At 40.4% G+C, this 11,406-nt stretch overlaps 4 protein-coding genes across 5 annotated transcripts; 3 read left to right on the top strand and 1 right to left on the bottom strand.

Moving 5' to 3' along the window:
* The first annotated feature begins 3 nt into the window (after positions 1-3).
* On the top strand, positions 4-674 carry LOC127809710 (uncharacterized). The gene has a single exon (XM_052348728.1). It carries the CDS (start codon positions 228-230, stop codon positions 501-503), a length of 276 nt encoding a protein of 91 aa, XP_052204688.1. The 5' UTR covers positions 4-227; the 3' UTR covers positions 504-674.
* A 2,783-nt stretch (positions 675-3,457) lies between these two features.
* LOC127809707 (probable protein phosphatase 2C 63) lies at positions 3,458-5,837 on the top strand. Its single transcript, XM_052348724.1, has 4 exons — positions 3,458-3,725; positions 4,058-4,440; positions 5,248-5,484; positions 5,568-5,837. Exons 1-4 carry the CDS (start codon positions 3,458-3,460, stop codon positions 5,835-5,837), a joined length of 1,158 nt encoding a protein of 385 aa, XP_052204684.1.
* Positions 3,725-10,145, bottom strand: LOC127809704 (uncharacterized). 2 transcript variants are annotated; one of them, XM_052348718.1, is made up of 3 exons: positions 8,177-10,140; positions 7,707-7,956; positions 3,725-3,856 (listed from the first exon to the last, which is right to left on the bottom strand). In XM_052348718.1, the coding sequence occupies exons 1-2, from the start codon at positions 9,909-9,911 to the stop codon at positions 7,820-7,822; spliced, it is 1,872 nt and encodes a 623-aa protein (XP_052204678.1). In that variant the 5' UTR covers positions 9,912-10,140; the 3' UTR covers positions 3,725-3,856; positions 7,707-7,819. The 2 variants fall into 2 exon arrangements, with proteins under 2 accessions (XP_052204678.1, XP_052204679.1); XM_052348719.1 differs by lacking the exon at positions 3,725-3,856 and having other exon boundaries at positions 7,741-7,950; positions 8,177-10,145.
* On the top strand, positions 6,550-7,626 carry LOC127809709 (probable esterase KAI2). Its single transcript, XM_052348727.1, has 2 exons — positions 6,550-6,917; positions 6,990-7,626. The coding sequence occupies exons 1-2, from the start codon at positions 6,550-6,552 to the stop codon at positions 7,432-7,434; spliced, it is 813 nt and encodes a 270-aa protein (XP_052204687.1). The 3' UTR covers positions 7,435-7,626.
* Positions 10,146-11,406: the final 1,261 nt, after the last annotated feature.

Genomic DNA, 11,406 nt, shown 5'->3' with positions numbered 1-11,406 from the left:
CGTGTCTCGCTCTCAAGCTTCCACCTCATACTCAATACCACACACTTGTCCCATTCGCGTCTTCCTCAATCACACCAGAAACCAGAAAATTACCATTTCCATATGTATATATATATATATATATATATATGCATCGAAGCCCAAATCCAAATCACAAACACAGAAAGCGGGAAAAAAATTAGAAATCGTTCACAAGCACGGGGAGAGCGAGAGAGAGAGAGAGAGAGATGGACAAGACGAGCAGATCGGAGCAGCAGACAAGAGATGAAGGCGGAGAGAAAAGGGCGAATTTGGAAGGGTTACCATTAGAGAGCAGTCCGTACACGCAATACAAGGACTTGGACGACTACAATCGCCAGGGCTACGGCGCTCAGGGCCACCAGCAGCCCAAGCCCGGCCGCGGCGCCGGCGCCACAGACGCTCCCACCCCTTCCGGCGCTGCCGTCAATTCCGACGCTCAGAACTCCGCCACCGGAGCCGTCAACCGCCAGGGCGTCCCTTAATTGAATTCTTCGCGTGGCCGGAGCGGAGTTTTCTGTAACGGATGCTAGGGTTCGCCTCTGTTTAAGAAAGCGTTTTATCTTCTATTTGATGACTCCATAATCTTTTATTTTATTTCATATAAAGTTAGTAACCCTATTTATAACGAGCAATTAAATCACTAATTTGGTCTCCTTTATATGTTCAAATGGGCCAGCAGTGGGCTCCGTAAATGTTATTTGGGCCAAACATGGGCTTAATTAGGCTCCAGAGATGTTGCTTGGGCCACAACAAGTTTGTCTTGTGCTTGTGTGTTAATTGTCTGGGTTCTGGTAGATGTTATTTGGGCTGGAATTGGACCTTAACCAGGGTACGAGAGTGTTATTCGGGCGAGCTTTAGGCTTCAATTGGGCTTTGGCTTTGATATATTTATTGGGCCTGACTTGGGGTTGGATTAGGCTAGAGATGTTATTTTATTTGGGTTAAATTACATCTAGCACCCTTAGGTTTAACTAAATTAGTGCATTTCATATTCTAAAAATTCCAATATTCTTTTTTCGGTCAAATTAGAAAAAAACCCTTAATTATGTCATAATATATAATCATTTTATGAAAAAAATATGATTATAGATACGACCTCAATTAGTAGAGTAAAATAACATGTGATAGGATAATAATAATTTAATTTAATTGCTATAATATTGTTGGAGTTTTGAAGGATAGAGGTCAATTTTAACGCATTATAAGCATATAAATTAAGCCAAATGACCAAAAAGACTTTGTCCAATCAATGAAAATGATGTGTGTGGTCGAAATTGTTTGCCCCACCCTTTGAAATCATGAATTAATGTGGGGGAAGGATTAGTCTTAGGAAAATGTTGAAATAAGACATCTAATAGTGGGGATGGATCTTTATGTCATTGTTTCATGGAGCTTTCTTTCTATGGTGACATCCAAAACTATTTGTCAAAACACTTGAACTTAGTACCCTTTGAACTATTTTAATGGATTTTTTTAAAAATATATGGTAAGTCAGTTGTCTAGTTTGATCTTGATACATGACCTAACTATAAATATAGAGAATAATGTTAATGAGTGTTATTATTGTGTAAACACAGTAGCAATAGAATTTATTTGTTAGAAAAGAATTATCTTGAGCCTTCGAATACTCTGCAAAAATAAACATGCAGAAGGCGTAAAGCATTTTTTGAGAAAATATTCTGATATCTAAGTTAGATTTTTGAAGATAGAAAAAGTAATTGCATAGTTTTTTAATCAATAAAGAGTAACTTATTTGAGAGAAAGAATTCTCCTTTTTATAGATGAATTTTTAAAAAGTGATAACAATTCTTAATATATTAGGATTGTATTAGAATTAAGATTGTTATAGATAATTCTCAAACGTTATGAATTTTTAGAAAGAGATTTCCAATATCAGTGTTTGCATGTTTATCAAGAAATTTTTTCATAATTTATTGGTCTTCTTTTAACAAAAGGCCACTGAGGGAGTCTCCTAGAGATATTATGGTCGAGAGGGTATTTTTAAATCTTTTTTTGTTGTGACTTCATTTTATATTTTATTTTTAGGCGTCATTTTTAATCTCTAGATGGACTGATTGGTCGATAAAATACTTAAGAACACAATACATTTATAATTAATTAATTAAATTTTTTAAAAAAATAATATTTAATAAATACATTTATTTTATTCAGAATATTGACTCTGTTGGCTGTTGCCTGTTGATAACCCAAAAGTCAGAAAAGAGATAAAAATAAAATCAGCATTTAACTTAGATATATAAAGTTGAGATATATTCTGACAAAGAAAGTGATTCCTCCGTTTGATTCGGACTATTGACTCTATTATTAGATTCCTCGAATTGGATCCATTTCCACGCAACCCTTTTATCTATTATAGTTGGAAATTTTGATGTTTATATTTATATTTATTTTTTTATAAAACATGCCGAAAAAAAAAAAAGACCCTTATTTAGAGAACGGTCAAAAATTTTATTATTTTAATTATACAATTAAATTTAATTTTTAAATTAATTTAATTTTTCTACTTTAACTTATTTTTTTATGTGATAATTTAAAATTTTTATTATTTTAATTATTCTTAAATATGTATTTTTGTATATCATGCCTCGTCTAATTTATATAAAAAGCAAAACCCGTACGAATAAAGATATTTAACTTACCTTGTTATTTAAAAATTTGAGTATCGATGCTAAACTAAGCGATTAAACCACACTTTTTTTAGCGAATAATTGTATTAAGATAGACTTTGGCTATCGATTTGAACCATCATCAATTGTAATATTTTATTTAAATTTGTTACATAACGAAAGACTATTCAAATTATAGTGTTTAAAACTTCAACTAAATTAAGAATAAAACCGAACTAATATGATTAGATTAGTTTAATTTTTATTTTTTTTAATTTAATTTTAGTTTTAATTTCTTTTTACTTACATATCGATTTTAAAAAATTATAAAACCACAATGGAGAGTCCATGCTCAACTAATCATCACTAACTACCTAGGTTAAAAAGTTCGATTCAAATTTGAATGATTTAATTAATTTATTTATTTTTATGTAATTCCAGAAGGGAAGATAGATTAGTTTAGATTTTTTTAACATTTTAATTAATTAATCATCACTTAAATATATAATAATGGCCACTAAGCTAATGTTAATTAGAATAATGTAGAGATTAGCCATTAAAATATAAAAATCTGTCAAATTCAACACCGAGAATTGAATGAAAGCATGTTCAAACAAAGGTGGTGCTGAGGGCACTAAACACGCCAATTCCGCGGCTCTCTTTCTCCCACGACTGGGATTCAACATCTGGTTTTGCAAATCAGCTAATCGCTTCACCAGAATCCAACAACTAAAGTTGATTTTTTTTTAGGAGAGAGCGAGCAAGAAACTACCATTTCTAGAGAGAGAGAGAGAGAGAGAGAGGGGAAGATGTTGGAGTCGTGTTACAGGCCACTGGAGCGGTGCTTCGGCTGCGATGGCGGTGGCGGCGGAGGCGACGGGCTTCTGTGGGACATGGGCTTGAAGCCCCACGCTTCCGGCGACTACTCGATTGCGGTGGTTCAAGCGAATTCTGCGCTGGAAGACCAAGGCCAGGTTTTTACGTCGCCTTCCGCCACCTTCGTCGGCGTCTACGACGGCCACGGCGGCCCCGAAGCCTCTCGCTTCATCACCCATCACCTCTTTCCTTTCCTCCACAGTACTGTTCCACATCCCTAGTTTCAGATTCCTCTTTTCCGTTACATTTTTGTGTGGATTTGTGTTTCGGTGCTTGTTCGTTCTGTACTTTCTCGGTAGCCAAACACATTGTTGCTCTCTTCAGTACGATTGCTGCAAAATTGGTTAATTGTTCATTCATTTTCAGTTAGGTTGGAAGATAAGAAGAAAATGAATAGATTCTTTTTATGAACTTTGTTAGAAGAAACGAGGGCACCTACTTATAGGGATAATTAATGGTAATACCTAATCAAAATTAAACTCAAATTAATCTAAATCGCTAAGATTTCATTAACAAATTTGTTTGCTTCCCAGAATTTGCTTTGGAAGGAGGAGGATTGTCTGCGGAGGTGATAAAGAGGGCATTTGATGCCACTGAAGAGGAGTTTCTTCGCTTGGTGAAGCGATCATGGATGGCTCGGCCACAAATTGCTTTTGTTGGTTCTTGCTGTCTTGTTGGCGTGATTTCCGATAACATCCTGTATGTGGCCAACCTTGGGGATTCCCGGGCGGTGCTTGGACGCAGAGTGGTGCACGGCTGGGCAGGTGGCTCCGCCACTGTGGTGGCAGAGCGCCTGTCCACCGATCATAATGTGGGCGTTGAGGAGGTGAGAAAGGAAGTTGTGGCGCTTCATCCTGATGATTCCCACATTGTAGTGTTCACACGGGGAGTTTGGCGAATCAAGGGCATAATTCAGGTATCAATTGTCGCTTTCATTTGCTAGCAGAACCAAATTGTTATGTCAAAAACTTTAATTGCTTATCTCATAGACTGATTGTCGGCTGTCGTTTTGCATTCAAATGTTGCATTCAATTTGTTCGGCGTGATTGACAAGAAATGGGTAAGATGACGGCTGTGAGTAGTTTGTTTTGATGATAATAGGAACAAATCCTGTTTGAAAGCAGCCCGCAATCATGAATGATTATTTCATTGAACTTATGATGCAGGGGAAAGAAAGGGTTTTCTAATTATTCATTCATGCTTTACTCTGCTATTAGTGTCGAGCCAGTGTTGCCTGTTCTAATTCATCTGTCATATCTGTTCATAGCTACTTTGGTATTCGTGTAATTGATATTTGACAAAAGAATTAGAGATGGATAATTGGGTTATCGATGCTTTTCACTAATCTTCCCTCTTTATGACTATTCGAATTCATCATCGTCCCTGAAGCTAAGCTGTATTCCAGAATTGGATAGAAACATCCCTTGTTCTCCCATTTATGCCTGTCCCTTAAACGGCTTTCTTCTTCCCCGCCGTGTCATCCTCCTTTCAGAGGGTTAATAAGCCCCAAAGAACAATCTATTGCAGCACTAATTGAAGAATCTCTCTTCCTGACATTTATCCAGTTGATTTGCATCTCACGCTCATCGATCATAATTATATATGTTTCCCATTGCAAATATGATATTTGTGCTGCTTCTGCGATGAAATTGCTACTCACAACTTCTATATTGATTCTTGTACTTAATGTGATGTCGTTCTTTTGATACTGATCCATCTCTAGGTGTCCAGATCGATTGGAGACATTTATCTCAAGAGACCTGAGTTCAATCGAGACCCTCTCTTCCAGCAATTAGGATCACCCGTTCCTTTAAAGAGACCCGTAATGTCAGCAGAACCGTCCATATTGATCAGAAAGTTAAGGCCGCAAGACTTGTTCTTGATATTTGCATCAGACGGCCTGTGGGAGCAACTGAGTGATGAAGTGGCCGTTGAAATTGTCACAAAACATCCGAGAGTTGTAAGCCCTTCCGATTTCTTATGAAAATCACACTGCTTGTAATGTGAATGTGATAAATAAGGCTTTTCTTCCTCTCTTTTTAGGGGATAGCCAAGCGACTTGTTATGGCTGCGCTCAGGGAGGCGGCGAGGAAAAGAGAGATGAGCTACGAGGACGTGAAACGAATAAGAAAGGGTAGTAGGCGACATTTCCACGACGATATCACAGTGGTCGTGATCTATTTGGATCGCCGGCAAACCTCTCCAGGTGCCGGATTCAGGGATCAGCGCACGGTCGATTGCACCAGTGCCCCGGTTGACATCTTCGCGCATAATGCAGATGAAGCCGATGATACACCTCGGATTTCTCCTTGAATCGTCGTCGACGGCGCTTTGATTGGTGGACTAAACAGGGAATTTAAGTACAGATTTCGATGTAATAAGCAGCAGGTGAAGTGGGGTTGTAGTTGTACATAGTGTTTTGGAGGAGGAAAGGAATTCTAGATTAAGCAGTCTTATATTCCCGCAGCCAGCTTGGGTTTTGACCTCAGTTCCCGCTGTCTGCGTTATGTCTGACGTAACTAAGATTGAATTGTACCACCTATGACTATGAGCACATTGCCAATGTTTGGGAGCAAAAGTTCAAATTCCTCGCCTCGGGCCCGAAGCTCAGCCCCAAAATTTTTGCAGAGGTTAAATTACGAAACCAACAATTAACTATATATATATATATATAGTAGTTTACAATCTAAGATCTCATTTTAAGAGTAATTTGTGCTCGCTCTCAACCGCTGTAATATGCCGTGTAGCACATTGCCAATGTTTGTTCCTTGTGACTCGGTGGTGTCCAATATGAATAACGTGTTTAATAGGGTGAGAGTATATAGTCTTATCATAGGCTGGACACGTGGATGGACAGATCTTGCACACAGTACGCCATTCATCGTCGTCATTGTCCATGTCTCCAACCACAAGACAACAATGAGCCCACGCTTTCAAGCTGAACTAAATCCAATACTGGATCGATCAAGATGGGGATTGTGCATTTTTTTATCTATACATTTGACCTTTTCCGACCAAAAAAAAGATGGGGATTGTGCAGGAAGCTCACAACGTCAAGGTCTTGGGCGCCGGCGAGGAGACCGTCGTGCTGGCTCATGGCTTCGGCACCGACCAGTCCGTCTGGAAGCACCTGGTGCCGCACCTCGTCGCCGGCTCCCGAGTCGTCCTCTTCGACAACATGGGCGCCGGCACAACCAATCCCGATTACTTCGATTTCGACCGCTACGCCACGCTCCAAGGCTACGCCTACGACTTGCTGGCCATCCTGGAAGAGCTTCAAGTCTCATCGTGCATATTCGTCGGCCACTCCGTCTCCGCCATGATCGGCGCCATCGCCTCCACCAGTCGTCCCGACCTTTTCACCAAAATTGTCATGATCTCTGCTTCTCCGAGGTAATGAAATAAATAATTCTCTAAAAGTTGATTTCTTTGAATGGAGAAATATTCATTTTGATTCGTGTTTAGGTACTTGAACGACGTTGATTACTATGGGGGGTTCGAGCAAGAAGAGCTAGAGCAGCTGTTCGAGGCGATGCGATCCAACTACCAAGCGTGGTGCTCCGGCTTTGCGCCGCTGGCGGTGGGCGGCGACATGGAGTCGGTGGCGGTGCAAGAGTTCAGCCGGACCCTGTTCAACATGCGGCCGGACATAGCCTTGAGCGTGGCCCAGATCATTTTCCAGTGCGACGCCCGGAGCTTGCTCCGCCATGTCACCGTCCCCTGCCACATCATACAGAGCGTCAAAGACTTGGCGGTGCCGGTGGTGGCGGCCGAGTACCTCCACCAGAACCTCGGCGGCCTGTCCGTCGTCGAGGTCATGTCGACGGACGGCCATCTACCGCAGCTCAGCTCGCCGGACATTGTCATCCCGATCATCCTCCGCCACATCCACCAAGATATTGCCGTTTGATTTTTCCAGAAACTAGAAAATTAACATAGAGAGGATGGAGTATATCTTCTTCCACTCAATACCCTTGAATGATTTTGACAGATTATTAGATGAACAGTCGAATGTTCTGAGGCTCTCTATAGTTTATTATATTATATAATAACCAGTAATTAAGGGGTGATTGCCAAATTAATAACAACCTAATTACCATTATTGGTGGAGGGTAGGTAGCACAAGAGATTTGGCAAATATAACTACAAGATTTTGAAGAGATTTGGGCAGATTTCTCGTACCATAAGAATTTTATAATGCAAATGGCAGGGAAAAGCATCATCAAAGTCGCTAGAATTATTGAACCCAAATGGTGTGGTGGGTGGGTGCCGACAGTGTCACCATGCACTTGGCTTCATTTCCTTCTCCATTTTACTTGCCTTATCCGAGCAACTTCAGCTTTGCCTTTGCCTTTGGCTTTGGCTGTGCTATGGTCTTTTCTGCTTTCTCCACTGCTTTCTTGCTTCTTCCACTGCTCTCCCCTTTCTAATCCTACCACGGTTGGTTACCAACGACAAAACAATGACAAAAAGGATGAGATTAGCCATCAAAGTCAAACCTTGAGCATATAATTAGATTCATGTATCTTCCCAAATAATATATATATATATTTATGTTTTGTGCTTGCTTTTTGACGTTTGTTTGGCCGCAAAATATGACACGATAGTGATATTTTATCATATATTTATCTGGTGTGTGTTTTGACACTCACCCGTAATGGCATTAGCATGGCCCATCTTCACGATCGTTGGATTGCGGGCCACAGAATCCTCTACTTCTCTGTGATCCTGAGAGTTCTCTGACCTGGCAGCAGCAAATATCCGCGTGGCGCTCATGTGCTTGCTGATCATCCGTGCAGCGTAGTGCGGGATCTTCGCCTTCCCCGTACGGATCCTTCCATTGATGAACATCAAGCAATCCATCAAGCTTTCTCGGGACATCCCCTTCATATCGTACGCCTGCGATCGCCTCCACAGGCTCTTACCGTGCATCCTCCCCTCACCCGATAAACACAGAGCTCGGGTCGCGTCTCTAATTGCAGATTCCGGATCGCTGAGCACCAAATAACACTGCGCCCGATTACTATACAGGACGATTCTCTCCTTCCTCATCTTCACCGGGCACAAATCCAGACCCTTCGTGTACCTCTTCACCGCTTCTTCAATGTCGCCAATCCAAAACCTTTCATTCCCTTCTCTTTTCAGCAAACCCGCCAATTTTTTCTTCTCCGCAGCGTCTTCCGGCATCATCTTCTCTCTCTTTCTTCTCTCCACCTTCAAATCCCATATCTCGTCGAGAGCTTTCTGAGTTTTACTGTTCTTCAGTCTCATTTTCCCGTACTTGATTCTACTGTAATCTTGCAACAGTGTTTGCGCGATAATGTCTCCAGTTTGCTCGATTTCAACCAAATCAGAGAGATACACAGCCCCCATATCTAGGACTAGTTGTCTCGTTTCTGGGTCTCTGAGAATTAACAGGAGAGACTCAATTGCCATGAACTCGAAATCGTCGGAAGATCTAGAGATATTGCAGAGGCTCTCTATGGCTTCCTTAGACTTGGCTACGTTTCTTCTTCCTGTTTTGGAGTTGCACAAAGTTCGGGTCAATCCAATTCCGGCCGGCGAATTTCTGTTATCTAGGCCACCCCAGAAGCCCGGCAATTTGTTCAAGAAATCTGGGTTGCAGATTAAGTGGATGGATCTTTCTTTGATGGCGAAACAGTTGAGGAGAAAGAGAGACCAACACCGGAGCTGGCCGGCCCATTCCTCGGCTTTTCGGCTCTCCATTTCCGACCCTACAAAACCTCTTGTGAGAAGATCAGATTGGTATTTGAATCTCCTTCTTCCCTTCACAAATTCAACATACACCAAATCAACACAGGTTTTGGCTATGTCAACGGTTAAATTCACAATCTCCACTTCGTGTTCTGCAATGGCTTCGAATGTTGTTTCGTGGCTGGCTATATGGCCAAGGGCTCGAACGGCGACTCTCTGCTCGACCCACGTGATCTTCCCTCTCAGAAGCTCCATTAATGGCGGCACAACGCCGCACGCGACGGCGATCTCCGCAAATTCGGCCTTGTTCATTGTGTAGGAGCCGATGACATGGGCTGCGTAGTAAGGAATGTATGTGTTTTGGCCTATGGAAAGCCAGTTCCGGTCATTGGCGCCTCGGTGAATGAGCTTAGCCATGCATTCGAAGATGCCGAGGGAGATGAATTCTGCGTCTTCTGGCTCGGCCATGGCAGTGTTCCACAGCCAGCTCACTGCCAGGACGTGCTCTCTGTTGTCTTGCAATGGCATCTCCTTGAAACTTTTGGAAATTAGGGTTCTTCTTGCAGATGGGTTTCGTTCATTCATAGCGCAGAAGAAACAGGAATGGATCGAGCATGCTTGATCCCTGGGCTTGCTGTGAATGGCGATCCTGTTCTGCAGCCTCCACTCCATTGCAGCAGGCTTCGAGAGATTCACAGTTCTGGAAGCTTTTTAAATTCCTTGCCCATGACAAGCAGGGATCAGAGCATGCAGATTTGTTCTACCCTCGAGATTATATATATATATATATAGACGTGTGGGCAATAAATTGGATTTATATACTATATATATATATATTCTAATTAATAAACAAAATGGTATTTCAATAATTGAACTTGCAATGTACGAGACATAATAGAGTTAATAGTCTTTCTTACCTTAATATGTACCAAAACTCATTTTCGTATAATTAAAATTTGCTATCGTACGTGTCGCCCCCTTCAAAATGAATATCATTAATCTCAACTCATGCACTCACTGCTTTGTCTGAGTTGCATTATTCTTGGTCCCGACTTACATATAATTAACCAAAGAATTTGAATAACATATAAGTTGCCTTGGCTGAACTGAACTCTTGTGTTGATAATTTGCCACATGCCGAACAGGTTAATTAGGGCCCTGTCTGGACCCAAGAAGGCCACTGCCATTGATGATCAAGGATCCCAACTCCATTAACAATGAAAAAAGCTAGCTAAAGGAGGAATAAGAAAGTCATGGAATACTAGGGTTTTAGCAGGGAACAACTAGCTAGCTAGCTAGCTAGCTAGGGTACGTTATGATGCTCTCCACCTTGACCTTGAAGAACCTAGCTCTGGTCCCCTCCACAGCAAGCCAATCAACGGCTTCCGATGCCAAGTTAAACCACTAGCTAGCAGCAGCAAAGCAAGCAAGTACGACTGGGTTGGTCTCAAGAAGAAATTAAGCGGCGAATTAAGGTGGGAAAAGCAAGTGGAAGTGGAAGCGCCTTAAATTATTTTAATGGTGGAAACTCGCGTTTACAGTGTCACTCCTGATGGGAACTTCAGTTCAACTGATCAGTTCAGATCTTGAGGGTTGGTGATATCGAGAACGGGATGAATACTGTTCGTTTGTTCGGCGTAGATTCACGCCATTGATTTCTCCGCACATGAACTGTGGCCTGCGGGAAAGCTCTGCTATAATTAACCATCTTTTTTTGGTGATTAATTAGCTATATATTACCTGCAGGGTCAAACACATCTTTTTCCTAGTTTGGCAATTCAAATTTTTCCTAAATTTGATTACACTCTTATATTTATATTTTTTAATTAATTTAATTCTTTTATTTTAATATCTAAAAAAAAGAAATAAAGTGAGATAAATTAATTTAATCTCTTTTTATTTTTAAAATATAAATATTAAATTGACTCAAAAATATAATACATAGTAATTGAAATAATAAAATCTTTAAGTTATTATAAAAAAATTAAATTAATTTAAAAATACAAATATAAGAATATAATCAAAATAAAAAAAAAGTTTGAGTGATCATATAATAAAAAATATAAAAATACATAAATAAAAATATAAATTTGACAATTACCCTTTGGTCATTATTAAGAACATTTGGAATGACTCTATGTTAGGTGTCATAAATTGACAAAATCTT

Source organism: Diospyros lotus, chromosome 9 (assembly GCF_014633365.1).
Source record: "Diospyros lotus cultivar Yz01 chromosome 9, ASM1463336v1, whole genome shotgun sequence".
NCBI classification, from domain to species: domain Eukaryota; kingdom Viridiplantae; phylum Streptophyta; class Magnoliopsida; order Ericales; family Ebenaceae; genus Diospyros; species Diospyros lotus.
The sequence above is the reverse complement of the archived record's forward strand: the minus strand, read 5'-3'. Positions and strand labels throughout refer to the sequence as shown.